The 14,440-nt window shown below is 49.1% G+C and overlaps 1 protein-coding gene across 1 annotated transcript in view; it reads right to left on the bottom strand.

Moving 5' to 3' along the window:
* Window positions 1-6,001: 6,001 nt before the first annotated feature.
* The window catches only part of LOC120991368 (transmembrane protease serine 3-like), a 50,987-nt gene continuing 42,548 nt past the window's right edge, over window positions 6,002-14,440 (bottom strand). Inside the window, exons 13-14 of the mRNA XM_040420196.1 lie at window positions 6,186-6,338; window positions 6,002-6,048 (exon numbers count right to left, since the gene is read on the bottom strand). Coding sequence (XP_040276130.1) covers window positions 6,028-6,048; window positions 6,186-6,338 — 174 coding nt within the window. The 3' untranslated portion in view covers window positions 6,002-6,027. The remainder of the gene's footprint in view (window positions 6,049-6,185; window positions 6,339-14,440) is intronic.

Here is a 14,440-nt window from a genome sequence, read left to right as displayed (position 1 = left end):
ATTTATATATAGAGCCACCACTAGGGGGAGCTCACTGTATACATTTATATATGTACAGCCACCACTAGAGGGAGCTCACTGCATACATTTATATATACAGCCACCACTAGGAGGAGCTCACTGTATACATTTATATATACATCCACCACTAGGGGGAGCTCACTGTATACATTTATATATATACAGCCACCACTAGGGGGAGCACACTGTATACATTTATATATACAGCCACCACTAGGGGGAGCTCACTGTATACATTTATATATGCAGCCACGACTAGGGGGAGCTCACTGCATATATTTATATATACAGCCACCACTAGGGGGAGCTCACTGTATATATTTATATATATAGCCACCACTAGGGGGAGCTCACTGTATACATTTATATATACAGCCACGACTAGGGGGAGCTCACTGCATATATTTATATATACAGCCACCACTAGGGGGAGCTCACTGTATATATTTATATATATAGCCACCACTAGGGGGAGCTCACTGTATACATTTATATATACAGCCACCACTAGGGGAAGCTCACTGTATACATTTATATATACAGCCACCACTAGGGGGAGCACACTGTATACATTTGTATATTCACTAGGGGGAGCTCACTGTATACATTTATATATATACAGCCACCACTAGAGGGAGCTCCATGTATACATTTATATATACAGCCACCACTAGGGGGAGCTCACTGTATACATTTATATATGCAGCCACCACTAGGGGGAGCTTACTGCATACATTTATATATACAGCCACCACTAGGGGGAGCTCACTGTATACATTTATATATACAGCCACCACTAGGGGGAGCTCACTGTATACATTTATATATACAGCCACCACTAACTAGAGGGAGCTCACTGTATACATTTATATATACATCCACCACTAGGGGGAGCTCACTGCACACATTTATATATACATCCACCACTAGGGGGAGCTCACTGTATACATTTATATATACATCCACCACTAGGGGGAGCTCACTGCACACATTTATATATACAGCCACCACTTGGGGGAGCTCACTGTATACATTTATATATATATACAGCCACCACTAGAAGAAGCACACTGTATACATTTATATATACAGCCACCACTAGGGGGAGCTCACTGTATACATTTATATATGCAGCCACCACTAGGGGGAGCTCACTGCATACATTTATATATACATCCACCACTAGGGGGAGCTCACTGTATACATTTATATATACATCCACCACTAGGGAGAGCTTACTGCATACATTTATATATACATCCACCACTAGGGGGAGCTTACTGCATACATTTATATATACAGCCACCACTAACTAGAGGGAGCTCACTGTATACATTTATATATACATCCACCACTAGGGGGAGCTCACTGCACACATTTATATATACATCCAAAACTAGGGGGAGCTCACTGTATACATTTATATATACATCCACCACTAGGGGGAGCTCACTGTATACATTTATATATACAGCCACCACTAGGGGGAGCACACTGTATAAATTTATATATACAGCCACCACTAGGGGGAGCTCACTGTATACATTTATATATGCAGCCACGACTAGGGGGAGCTCATTGCATACATTTATATATGTACATCCACCACTAGGGGGAGCTCACTGCATACATTTATATATACAGCCACCACTAGGGGGAGCTCACTGTATATATTTATATATACAGCCACCACTAGGGGAAGCTCACTGCATATATTTATATATGTACATCCACCACTAGGGGGAGCTCACTGCATACATTTATATATACAGCCACCACTAGGGGGAGCTCACTGTATATATTTATATATACAGCCACCACTAGGGGGAACACACTGTATACATTTGTATATACACTAGGGGGAGCTCACTGTATACATTTATATATATACAGCCACCACTAGAGGGAGCTCCATGTATACATTTATATATACAGCCACCACTAGGGGGAGCTCACTGTATACATTTATATATGCAGCCACGACTAGGGGGAGCTCATTGCATACATTTATATATACAGCCACCACTAGGGGGAGCTCACTGTATACATTTATATATGCAGCCACCACTAGGGGGAGCTTACTGCATACTTTTATATATACAGCCACCACTAGGGGGAGCTCACTGTATACATTTATATATACAGCCACCACTAGGGGGAGCTCACTGTATACATTTATACATACAGCCACCACTAACTAGAGGGAGCTCACTGTATACATTTATATATACATCCACCACTAGGGGGAGCTCACTGTATACATTTATATATACAGCCACCACTAGGGGGAGCACACTGTATAAATTTATATATACAGCCACCACTAGGGGGAGCTCACTGTATACATTTATATATGCAGCCACGACTAGGGGGAGCTCACTGTATACATTTATATATACATCCACCACTAGGGGGAGCTCACTGTATACATTTATATATACATCCACCACTAGGGAGAGCTTACTGCATACATTTATATATACATCCACCACTAGGGGGAGCTTACTGCATACATTTATATATACAGCCACCACTAACTAGAGGGAGCTCACTGTATACATTTATATATACATCCACCACTAGGGGGAGCTCACTGCACACATTTATATATACATCCAAAACTAGGGGGAGCTCACTGTATACATTTATATATACATCCACCACTAGGGGGAGCTCACTGTATACATTTATATATACAGCCACCACTAGGGGGAGCACACTGTATAAATTTATATATACAGCCACCACTAGGGGGAGCTCACTGTATACATTTATATATGCAGCCACGACTAGGGGGAGCTCATTGCATACATTTATATATGTACATCCACCACTAGGGGGAGCTCACTGCATACATTTATATATACAGCCACCACTAGGGGGAGCTCACTGTATATATTTATATATACAGCCACCACTAGGGGAAGCTCACTGCATATATTTATATATGTACATCCACCACTAGGGGGAGCTCACTGCATACATTTATATATACAGCCACCACTAGGGGGAGCTCACTGTATATATTTATATATACAGCCACCACTAGGGGGAACACACTGTATACATTTGTATATACACTAGGGGGAGCTCACTGTATACATTTATATATATACAGCCACCACTAGAGGGAGCTCCATGTATACATTTATATATACAGCCACCACTAGGGGGAGCTCACTGTATACATTTATATATGCAGCCACGACTAGGGGGAGCTCATTGCATACATTTATATATACAGCCACCACTAGGGGGAGCTCACTGTATACATTTATATATGCAGCCACCACTAGGGGGAGCTTACTGCATACATTTATATATACAGCCACCACTAGGGGGAGCTCACTGTATACATTTATATATACAGCCACCACTAGGGGGAGCTCACTGTATACATTTATATATACAGCCACCACTAGGGGGAGCTCACTGCATACATTTATATATACAGCCACCACTAGGGGATGCTCACTGCATTCATTTATATATACAGCCACCACTAGGGGGAGCACACTGTATAAATTTATATATACAGCCACCACTAGGGGGAGCTCACTGTATACATTTATATATGCAGCCACGACTAGGGGGAGCTCACTGTATACATTTATATATACATCCACCACTAGGGGGAGCTCACTGCACACATTTATATATACATCCAAAACTAGGGGGAGCTCACTGTATACATTTATATATACATCCACCACTAGGGGGAGCTCACTGTATACATTTATATATACAGCCACCACTAGGGGGAGCACACTGTATAAATTTATATATACAGCCACCACTAGGGGGAGCTCACTGTATACATTTATATATGCAGCCACGACTAGGGGGAGCTCATTGCATACATTTATATATGTACATCCACCACTAGGGGGAGCTCACTGCATACATTTATATATACAGCCACCACTAGGGGGAGCTCACTGTATATATTTATATATACAGCCACCACTAGGGGAAGCTCACTGCATATATTTATATATGTACATCCACCACTAGGGGGAGCTCACTGCATACATTTATATATACAGCCACCACTAGGGGGAGCTCACTGTATATATTTATATATACAGCCACCACTAGGGGGAGCACACTGTATACATTTGTATATACACTAGGGGGAGCTCACTGTATACATTTATATATATACAGCCACCACTAGAGGGAGCTCCATGTATACATTTATATATACAGCCACCACTAGGGGGAGCTCACTGTATACATTTATATATGCAGCCACGACTAGGGGGAGCTCATTGCATACATTTATATATACAGCCACCACTAGGGGGAGCTCACTGTATACATTTATATATGCAGCCACCACTAGGGGGAGCTTACTGCATACATTTATATATACAGCCACCACTAGGGGGAGCTCACTGTATACATTTATATATACGGCCACCACTAGGGGGAGCTCACTGTATACATTTATATATACAGCCACCACTAACTAGAGGGAGCTCACTGTATACATTTATTTATACATCCACCACTAGGGGGAGCTCACTGTATACATTTATATATACAGCCACCACTAGGGGGAGCACACTGTATAAATTTATATATACAGCCACCACTAGGGGGAGCTCACTGCATACATTTATATATGTACATCCACCACTAGGGGGAGCTCACTGCATACATTTATATATACAGCCACCACTAGGGGATGCTCACTGCATTCATTTATATATACAGCCACCACTAGGGGGAGCTCACTGTATACATTTATATATATACAGCCACCACTAGAGGGAGCTCCGTGTATACATTTATATATACAGCCACCACTAGGGGGAGCTCACTGTATACATTTATATATGCAGCCACCACTAGAGGGAGCTCACTGTATACATTTATATATACAGCCACCACTAGGGGGAGCTCACTGTATACATTTATATATACAGCCACCACTAGGGGGAGCTCACTGCAGACTGTGTTATGGCTGAGTTCCAGCCCAGCATGCCCACCTACAACCTCCCTTTCTGACTTGTTTTGTATTTTAGCTCACAATCCTGGAGACATTTTTTTATTTCTTTAGAGAAAAAGGAATTAAAAACATTTCCCAGATTGCAGATTACTGTAATCTGTTTCTATGTTTTACAGTCGTGCTCTGGCGCCAGAGGTGTCTTCTGTCTATGCAACATGATTCAGCAGATTCCTGTGCCCCGGGTGACTACTACGTGACACACCAAGTCACTCAGAGCAGGAATCCGAGCGCTGATCACCACCGGCCTCCAGGAGATAAGTTTCCACCACTGAACAATGGAATGGCAGTGGCTCACGATCTGAAATCCTGGCGGGCGCTCCTTTAATCCGACATTTGAACATTCAGCAGATGCTATTGGGTCTCATTCTTGCCGGATTGAAGGAATTTTACAGAAACTTAAAAGTAATGGGAAGTCCGGACGGGTGGGATATGCTGCAGAAAACCCGCCAGCAGTCCCAATTTTTGAAATGTGACGTTTCTTTGCGGTTTAATTGCACCTTTATGTTATTACATTATTTGCAGATTTCATTGTCGCCATCAAAATTAGGGATGAGCAAACTTGTGTTTTTAAGTTCGTGGTACGAGGTTCGGTTTTTTTAAGAATTGCGTTATGGATTCCGCTATAACTTATGGTCGGTGGTAGCGGAATCCATAACGGAATTCTTAGATAACCCGTACCTTGCACGCCGAACTTAAAAACAGAAGTTCACTCAACACTAATCAAAATCCATGTGAAAAATAGCAACAAAATAATCCTTCGGAAGGTTTGGCGACACTTTGCAGCGAGCCTCGGCTTTTGTTTAAGCTGCAGAGACAATGACTGCACCCAGGTACTGAGCCCCACAGAGGCCTCCGCCCCTCCCCCCACATACCAGGGCCCATACATGACACACGCCCTGTAACGGCTGTGAGCACGAGAACAGAAGACGCAGAGACCGGGGAATGATTTTATAATATTTTATGTATATAATCCCGGAGGATCGTCTTCTTTCTCACGGAATCTCGCTGTCGGTCTGGGAAGAGAGAGACGTCCAGTTATATGGGAGTTGGGTGTAGGATCGGGATGTGATACACGTCCTGCACACGCCACATACCGCTATATACATACTGGTCAGCCGGTGACAATGGCGCCAATCACGTTATCACCCACCTGAAGCCGGTGATACACCCAGTCCAGAAGTGTGGTGAGATTGGTGTAGACTCCGGGCCGATTCGGTCGCCCACAACCTTCTCCCCAGCTGACGATGCCGACCTGCCACCATAAGCCGCCCTCCTGGCAGACGAGAGGACCCCCGCTGTCCCCCTGTGCGGTAAATTATATTGTCTCAGGATTAAAGGGTGATGAGATCAGACATGTAAAATGTATTAAGCTATAGGGGGCGCTCCAGACCCAACATCCAGACTGCTGTTATAGGGGGCGCTCCAGACCCAACATCCAGACTGCTGTTATAGGGGGCGCTCCAGACCCAACATCCAGACTGCTGTTATAGGGGGCGCTGCAAACCTCACATCCAGACTGCTGTTATAGGGGGCGCTCCAGACCTCACATACAGACTGCTGTTATAGGGGGCGCTCCAGACCCAACATCCAGACTGCTGTTATAGGGGGCGCTGCAAACCTCACATCCAGACTGCTGTTATAGGGGGGCTCCAGACTACACATCCAGACAGCTGTTATAGGGGGCGCTGCAGACTACACATCCAGACTGCTGTTATAGGGGGGCTCCAGACTACACATCCAGACTGCTGTTATAGGGGGTGCTCCAGACCCAACATCCAGACTGCTGTTATAGGGGGCGCTCCAGACCCAACATCCAAACTGCTGTTATAGGGGGCGCTCCAGACCCAACATCCAAACTGCTGATATAGGGGGCGCTCCAGACCCAACATCCAGACTGCTGTTATGGGGGGCGCTCCAGACTACACATCCAGACTGCTGTTATAGGGGGTGCTGCAGACCTCACATCCAGACTGCTGTTATAGGGGGCGCTCCAGACCTCACATCCAGACTGCTGTTATAGGGGGCGCTCCAGACCCAACATCCAGACTTCTGTTATAGGGGGCGCTCCAGACCCAACATCCAGACTGCTGTTATAGGGGGCGCTCCAGACCCAACATCCAGACTGCTGTTATAGGGGGCGCTCCAGACCTCACATCCAGACTGCTGTTATAGGGGGCGCTCCAGACCTCACATCCAGACTGCTGCTATAGGGGGCGCTCCAGACCTCACATCCAGACTGCTGTTATAGGGGGCGCTCCAGACCTCACATCCAGACTGCTGTTATAGGGGGCGCTCCAGACCCAACATCCAGACTGCTGTTATAGGGGGCGCTCCAGACCTCACATCCAAACTGCTGTTATAGGGGGCGCTCCAGACCCAACATCCAGATTGCTGTTATAGGAGGCCTCCAGACCTCACATCCAGACTGCTGTTATAGGGGGCGCTCCAGACTACAAATCCAGACAGATGTTATAGGGGGCGCTCCAGATTACACATCCAGACTGCTGTTATAGGGGGCGCTCCAGACCCAACATCCAGACTGCTGTTATAGGGGGCGCTCCAGACCCAACATCCAGACTGCTGTTATAGGGGGCGCTCCAGACCCAACATCCAGACTGCTGTTATAGGGGGCGCTCCAGACCCAACATCCAGACTGCTGTTATAGGGGGCGCTCCAGACCTCACATCCAGACTGCTGTTATAGGGGGCGCTCCAGACCCAACATCCAGACTGCTGTTATAGGGGGCGCTCCAGACCCAACATCCAGACTGCTGTTATAGGGGGCACTCCAGACCCAACATCCAGACTGCTGTTATAGGGGGCGCTCCAGACCTCACATCCAGACTGCTGTTATAGGGGGCGCTCCAGACCTCACATCCAGACTGCTGTTATAGGGGGCGCTCCAGATTACACATCCAGACTGCTGTTATAGGGGGCGCTCCAGACCCAACATCCAGACTGCTGTTATAGGGGGCGCTCCAGACCCAACATCCAGACTGCTGTTATAGGGGGCGCTCCAGACTACACATCCAGACTGCTGTTATAGGGGGCGCTCCAGACTACACATCCAGACTGCTGTTATAGGGGGCGCTTCAGACTACACATCCAGACTGCTGTTATAGGGGGCGCTCCAGACCCAACATCCAGACTGCTGTTATAGGGGGCGCTCCAGACCTCACATCCAGACTGCTGTTATAGGGGGCGCTCCAGACTACAAATCCAGACAGATGTTATAGGGGGCGCTCCAGACCTCACATCCAGACTGCTGTTATAGGGGGCGCTCCAGACCCAACATCCAGACTGCTGTTATAGGGGGCGCTCCAGACTACACATCCAGACTGCTGTTATAGCTGGCGCTCCAGACTACACATCCAGACTGCTGTTATAGGGGGCGCTCCAGACTACACATCCAGACTGCTGTTATAGAGGGCGCTCCAGACCCAACATCCAGACTGCTGTTATAGGGGGCGCTCCAGACCTCACATCCAGACTGCTGTTATAGGGGGCGCTCCAGACTACAAATCCAGACAGATGTTATAGGGGGCGCTCCAGATTACACATCCAGACTGCTGTTATAGGGGGTGCTCCAGACTACACATCCAGACTGCTGTTATAGGGGGGCTCCAGACTACACATCCAGACTGCTGTTATAGGGGGGCTCCAGACTACACATCCAGACTGCTGTTATAGGGGGTGCTCCAGACTACACCTCCAGACTGCTGTTATAGGAGGCGCTCCAGACTACACATCCAGACTGCAGTAATAGGGGGCGCTCCAGACTACACATCCAGACTACAGTTATAAGAGGCGCTCCAGACTACACATCCAGACTGCTTTTATAGGGGCGCTCCAGACTACACATCCAGACTGCTGTTATAGGGGGTGCTCCAGACTATACAGCCAGACTGCTGTTATAGGGGGCGCTCCAGACTACAAATCCAGACAGATGTTATAGGGGGCGCTCCAGATTACACATCCAGACTGCTGTTATAGGGGGTGCTCCAGACTACACATCCAGACTGCTGTTATAGGGGGGGCTCCAGACTACACATCCAGACTGCTGTTATAGGGGGGCTCCAGACTACACATCCAGACTGCTGTTATAGGGGGTGCTCCAGACTACACATCCAGACTGCTGTTATAGGAGGAGCTCCAGACTACACATCCAGACTGCAGTAATAGGGGGCGCTCCAGACTACACATCCAGACTACAGTTATAAGAGGCGCTCCAGACTACACATCCAGACTGCTTTTATAGGGGCGCTCCAGACTACACATCCAGACTGCTGTTATAGGGGGTGCTCCAGACTATACAGCCAGACTGCTGTTATAGGGGGCGCTCCAGACTACATATTTAGACTGAAGTTATAGGAGGCTCCAGACTACACATCCAGACTGCTGTTATAGGAGGCTCCAGACTACACATCCAGACTGCTGTTATAGGAGGCTCCAGACTACACATCCAGACTGCTGTTATAGGGGGCTCCGGACTACACATCCAGACTGCTGTTATAGGGGGCGCTGTAGACTATACATCCAGACTGCTGTTATAGGGGGCGCTCCTGACTACACATCCAGACTGCTGTTATAGGGGGCGCTGCAGACTATACATTCAGACTGCTGTTATAGGGGGCGCTCCATACTACACATCCAGACTGCTGTTATAGGGGGCGCTCCAGACTACACATCCAGACTGCTGTTATAGGGGGGCTCCAGACTATACATCCAGACTGCTGTTATAGGGGGCGCTCCAGACTATACATCCAGACTGCTGTTATAGGGGGCGCTCCAGACTATACATCCAGACTGCTGTTATAGGGGGCTCCAGACTACACATCCAGACTGCTGTTATAGGAGGCTCCAGACCCCACATCCAGACTGCTGTTATAGGAGGCTCTCCAGACTACACATCCAGACTGCTGTTATAGGGGGCGCTCCAGACTACACATCCAGACTGCTGTTATAGGGGGCGCTGCAGACTACACCTCCAGACAGCTGTTATAGGAGGCTCCAGACTACACATCCAGACTGCTGTTATAGGTGGCTCCAGACTACACATCCAGACTGCAGTTATAGGTGGCTCCAGACTACACATCCAGACTGCTGTTATAGGTGGCTCCAGACTACACATCCAGACTGCTGTTATAGGGGGCGCTCCAGACTACACATCCAGACTGCTGTTATAGGGGGCGCTGCAGACTACACCTCCAGAATGCTGTTATAGGGGGCTCCAGACTACACATCCAGACTGCTGTTATAGGAGGCTCCAGACCCCACATCCAGACTGCTGTTATAGGGGGTGCTCCAGACTACACATCCAGACTGCTGTTATAGGGGGCACTCCAGACTACACCTCCAGACTGCTGTTATAGGAGGCTCCAGACCCTACATCCAGACTGCTGTTATAGGTGGCTCCAGACCCCACATCCAGACTGCTGTTATAGGAGGCTCCAGACCCCACATCCAGACTGCTGTTATAGGGGGCGCTCCAGACTACACATCCAGACTGCTGTTATAGGGGGCTCTCCAGACTACACCTCCAGACTGCTGTTATAGGGGGTGCTGCAGACTACACATCCAGACAGCTGTTATAGGGGGCGCTGCAGACTACACATCCAGACTGCTGTTATAGGGGGCGCTGCAGACTACACATCCAGACTGCTGTTATAGGGGGCGCTGCAGACTACACATCCAGACTGCTGTTATAGGGGGGCTCCAGACTACACATCCAGACAGCTGTTATAGGGGGCGCTGCAGACTACACATCCAGACTGCTGTTATAGGGGGCGCTCCAGACTACACATCCAGACTGCTGTTATAGGGGGCGCTGCAGACTACACATCCAGACAGCTGTTATAGGGGGTGCTCCAGACAACACATCCAGACTGCTGTTATAGGGGGCGCTCCAGACTACACATCCAGACTGCTGTTATAGGGGGGCTCCAGACTACACATCCAGACTGCTGTTATAGGGGGCGCTGCAGACTACACATCCAGACTGCTGTTATAGGGGGCGCTGCAGACTACACATCCAGACTGCTGTTATAGGTGGCTCCAGACTACACATCCAGACTGCTGTTATAGGGGGCTCCAGACTACACATCCAGACTGCTGTTATAGGGGGCTCCAGACTACACATCCAGACTGCTGTTATAGGAGGCTCCAGACCCCACATCCAGACTGCTGTTATAGGGGGCGCTCCAGACTACACATCCAGACTGCTGTTATAGGGGGGCTCCAGACTACACATCCAGACTGCTGTTATAGGGGGCGCTGCAGACTACACCTCCAGAATGCTGTTATAGGGGGCTCCAGACTACACATCCAGACTGCTGTTATAGGAGGCTCCAGACCCCACATCCAGACTGCTGTTATAGGGGGTGCTCCAGACTACACATCCAGACTGCTGTTATAGGGGGCACTCCAGACCCCACATCCAGACTGCTGTTATAGGGGGTGCTCCAGACTACACATCCAGACTGCTGTTATAGGGGGCACTCCAGACTACACATCCAGACTGCTGTTATAGGAGGCTCCAGACCCTACATCCAGACTGCTGTTATAGGTGGCTCCAGACCCCACATCCAGACTGCTGTTATAGGAGGCTCCAGACCCCACATCCAGACTGCTGTTATAGGGGGCGCTCCAGACTACACATCCAGACTGCTGTTATAGGGGGCTCTCCAGACTACACCTCCAGACTGCTGTTATAGGGGGTGCTGCAGACTACACATCCAGACAGCTGTTATAGGGGGCGCTGCAGACTACACATCCAGACTGCTGTTATAGGGGGCGCTGCAGACTACACATCCAGACTGCTGTTATAGGGGGCGCTGCAGACTACACATCCAGACAGCTGTTATAGGGGGGCTCCAGACTACACATCCAGACAGCTGTTATAGGGGGCGCTGCAGACTACACATCCAGACTGCTGTTATAGGGGGCGCTCCAGACTACACATCCAGACTGCTGTTATAGGGGGCGCTGCAGACTACACATCCAGACAGCTGTTATAGGGGGTGCTCCAGACTACACATCCAGACTGCTGTTATAGGGGGCGCTCCAGACTACACATCCAGACTGCTGTTATAGGGGGGCTCCAGACTACACATCCAGACTGCTGTTATAGGGGGCGCTGCAGACTACACATCCAGACTGCTGTTATAGGGGGCGCTGCAGACTACACATCCAGACTGCTGTTATAGGTGGCTCCAGACTACACATCCAGACTGCTGTTATAGGGGGCTCCAGACTACACATCCAGACTGCTGTTATAGGGGGCTCCAGACTACACATCCAGACTGCTGTTATAGGAGGCTCCAGACCCCACATCCAGACTGCTGTTATAGGGGGCGCTCCAGACTACACATCCAGACTGCTGTTATAGGGGGGCTCCAGACTACACATCCAGACTGCTGTTATAGGGGGCGCTGCAGACTACACATCCAGACTGCTGTTATAGGGGGCGCTCCAGACTACACCTCCAGACTGCTGTTATAGGAGGCTCCAGACCCTACATCCAGACTGCTGTTATAGGTGGCTCCAGACCCCACATCCAGACTGCTGTTATAGGAGGCTCCAGACCCCACATCCAGACTGCTGTTATAGGGGGCGCTGCAGACTACACATCCAGACTGCTGTTATAGGGGGCGCTGCAGACTACACATCCAGACTGCTGTTATAGGGGGCGCTCCAGACTACACATCCAGACTGCTGTTATAGGGGTGCTCCAGACTACACATCCAGACTGCTGTTATAGGGGGCGCTGCAGACTACACCTCCAGACTACTGTTATAGGGGGCGCTCCAGACTATACATCCAGACTGCTGTTATAGGGGGCGCTGCAGACCCCACATCCAGACTGCTGTTATAGGGGGCGCTGCAGACCCCACATCCAGACTGCTGTTATAGGGGGCGCTGCAGACTACACATCCAGACAGCTGTTATAGGGGGCGCTCCAGACTACACATCCAGACTGCTGTTATAGGGGGCGCTCCAGACTCCCCATAACAAGTAGAGCCTGTGATTTACCTCCTGACACATTAAATCCTTTTATCTCTGAACCTATAAATCAATGTGATTTTACAATTTAGATTAAGCTCATTTTATCTGCAGGGTTTATGGCTGGAAGGCAATGAGCAGATGTGACAAGGCCGCAGGGACTGACGTCAGGGGTCCTAATAGTAGTATTATGGGCCGCTCATGGTGACCTTGGTCTCTGGTTATTGTAAGTCCTGGAGCCGCTCTCCGATGTCCTGGGATATAGAGTCCCCACTAGAAGTGGTCAGACCGATGTTTTTAGACTGGTAAATGTGTCCAGGTCTCCATATTTACCATGTTCACACAGGGCCAGCAAATCTGGGGTCCAACTCCATACACAGGGGCCCAACTCCATACACAGGGGTCTATACACAGGGGTCCAACTCGATACACAGGGGTCCATACACAGAGGTCCAACTCCATACACAGGGGTCCATACACAGAGGTCCAACTCCATACACAGGGGCCCAACTCCATACACAGGGGCCCAACTCCATACACAGGAGTCCAACTCCATACACAGGGGCCCAACTCCATACACAGGAGTCCAACTCCATACACAGGAGTCCAACTCCATACACAGGGGCCCAACTCCATACACAGGGGTCCAACGCCATACACAGGTGTCCAACGCCATACACAGGGGTCCAACTCGATACACAGGGGTCTATACACAGGTGTCCAACGCCATACACAGGGGTCTATACACAGGGGTCTATACACAGAGGTCCAACTCCATACACAGGGGTCTATACACAGGGGTCTATACACAGAGGTCCAACTCCATACACAGGGGTCCAACTCCAGACACAGGGGTCCATCTCCATCAACAGGGGTCCATACACAGGGGTCCATACACAGGGGTCCAACTCCATACACAGCGGTCCATCCACAGGGATCCAACTCCATACACAGGGGTCCATTCATAGGGTATGCGGAACACGTGCGCAAAACTCAGAGAATTTTAGTCAGAAGTACAGAAATCGCCACATTTATTAGTGATAGATAGAAAAAAGTAGCCACCGCCAGTGAAGGTGTAAAAGTCCCACTGAGGAGCAGGAGGTCCTGTTACACGGGGTTGCTAACGCGTTTCCCCAATACTGCAGGTTCATCAGGGGACAATAAAGGGACATTAATAACTATCTTATGACATATATACTGTATATACATCCAGGGCCGGACTGACCATAGACCCTACAGGGAAACCTCCCGGTGGGCCGATGCCCATGGGGCCACCCAAGTTCTCCTTACGGCCACCGGTCGGATGCTCTCGACATTAATTATTGCTAGGATCATCTGGCCCTTTTACCCCGGGGCCGGCAGAAGAAAGCGCCCTCCTGCATTCATCTGTATTTCCATTCTCAGG

This window comes from Bufo bufo, chromosome 1 (genome assembly GCF_905171765.1).
Source record: "Bufo bufo chromosome 1, aBufBuf1.1, whole genome shotgun sequence".
Taxonomy (NCBI): domain Eukaryota; kingdom Metazoa; phylum Chordata; class Amphibia; order Anura; family Bufonidae; genus Bufo; species Bufo bufo.
The sequence above is the reverse complement of the archived record's forward strand: the minus strand, read 5'-3'. Positions and strand labels throughout refer to the sequence as shown.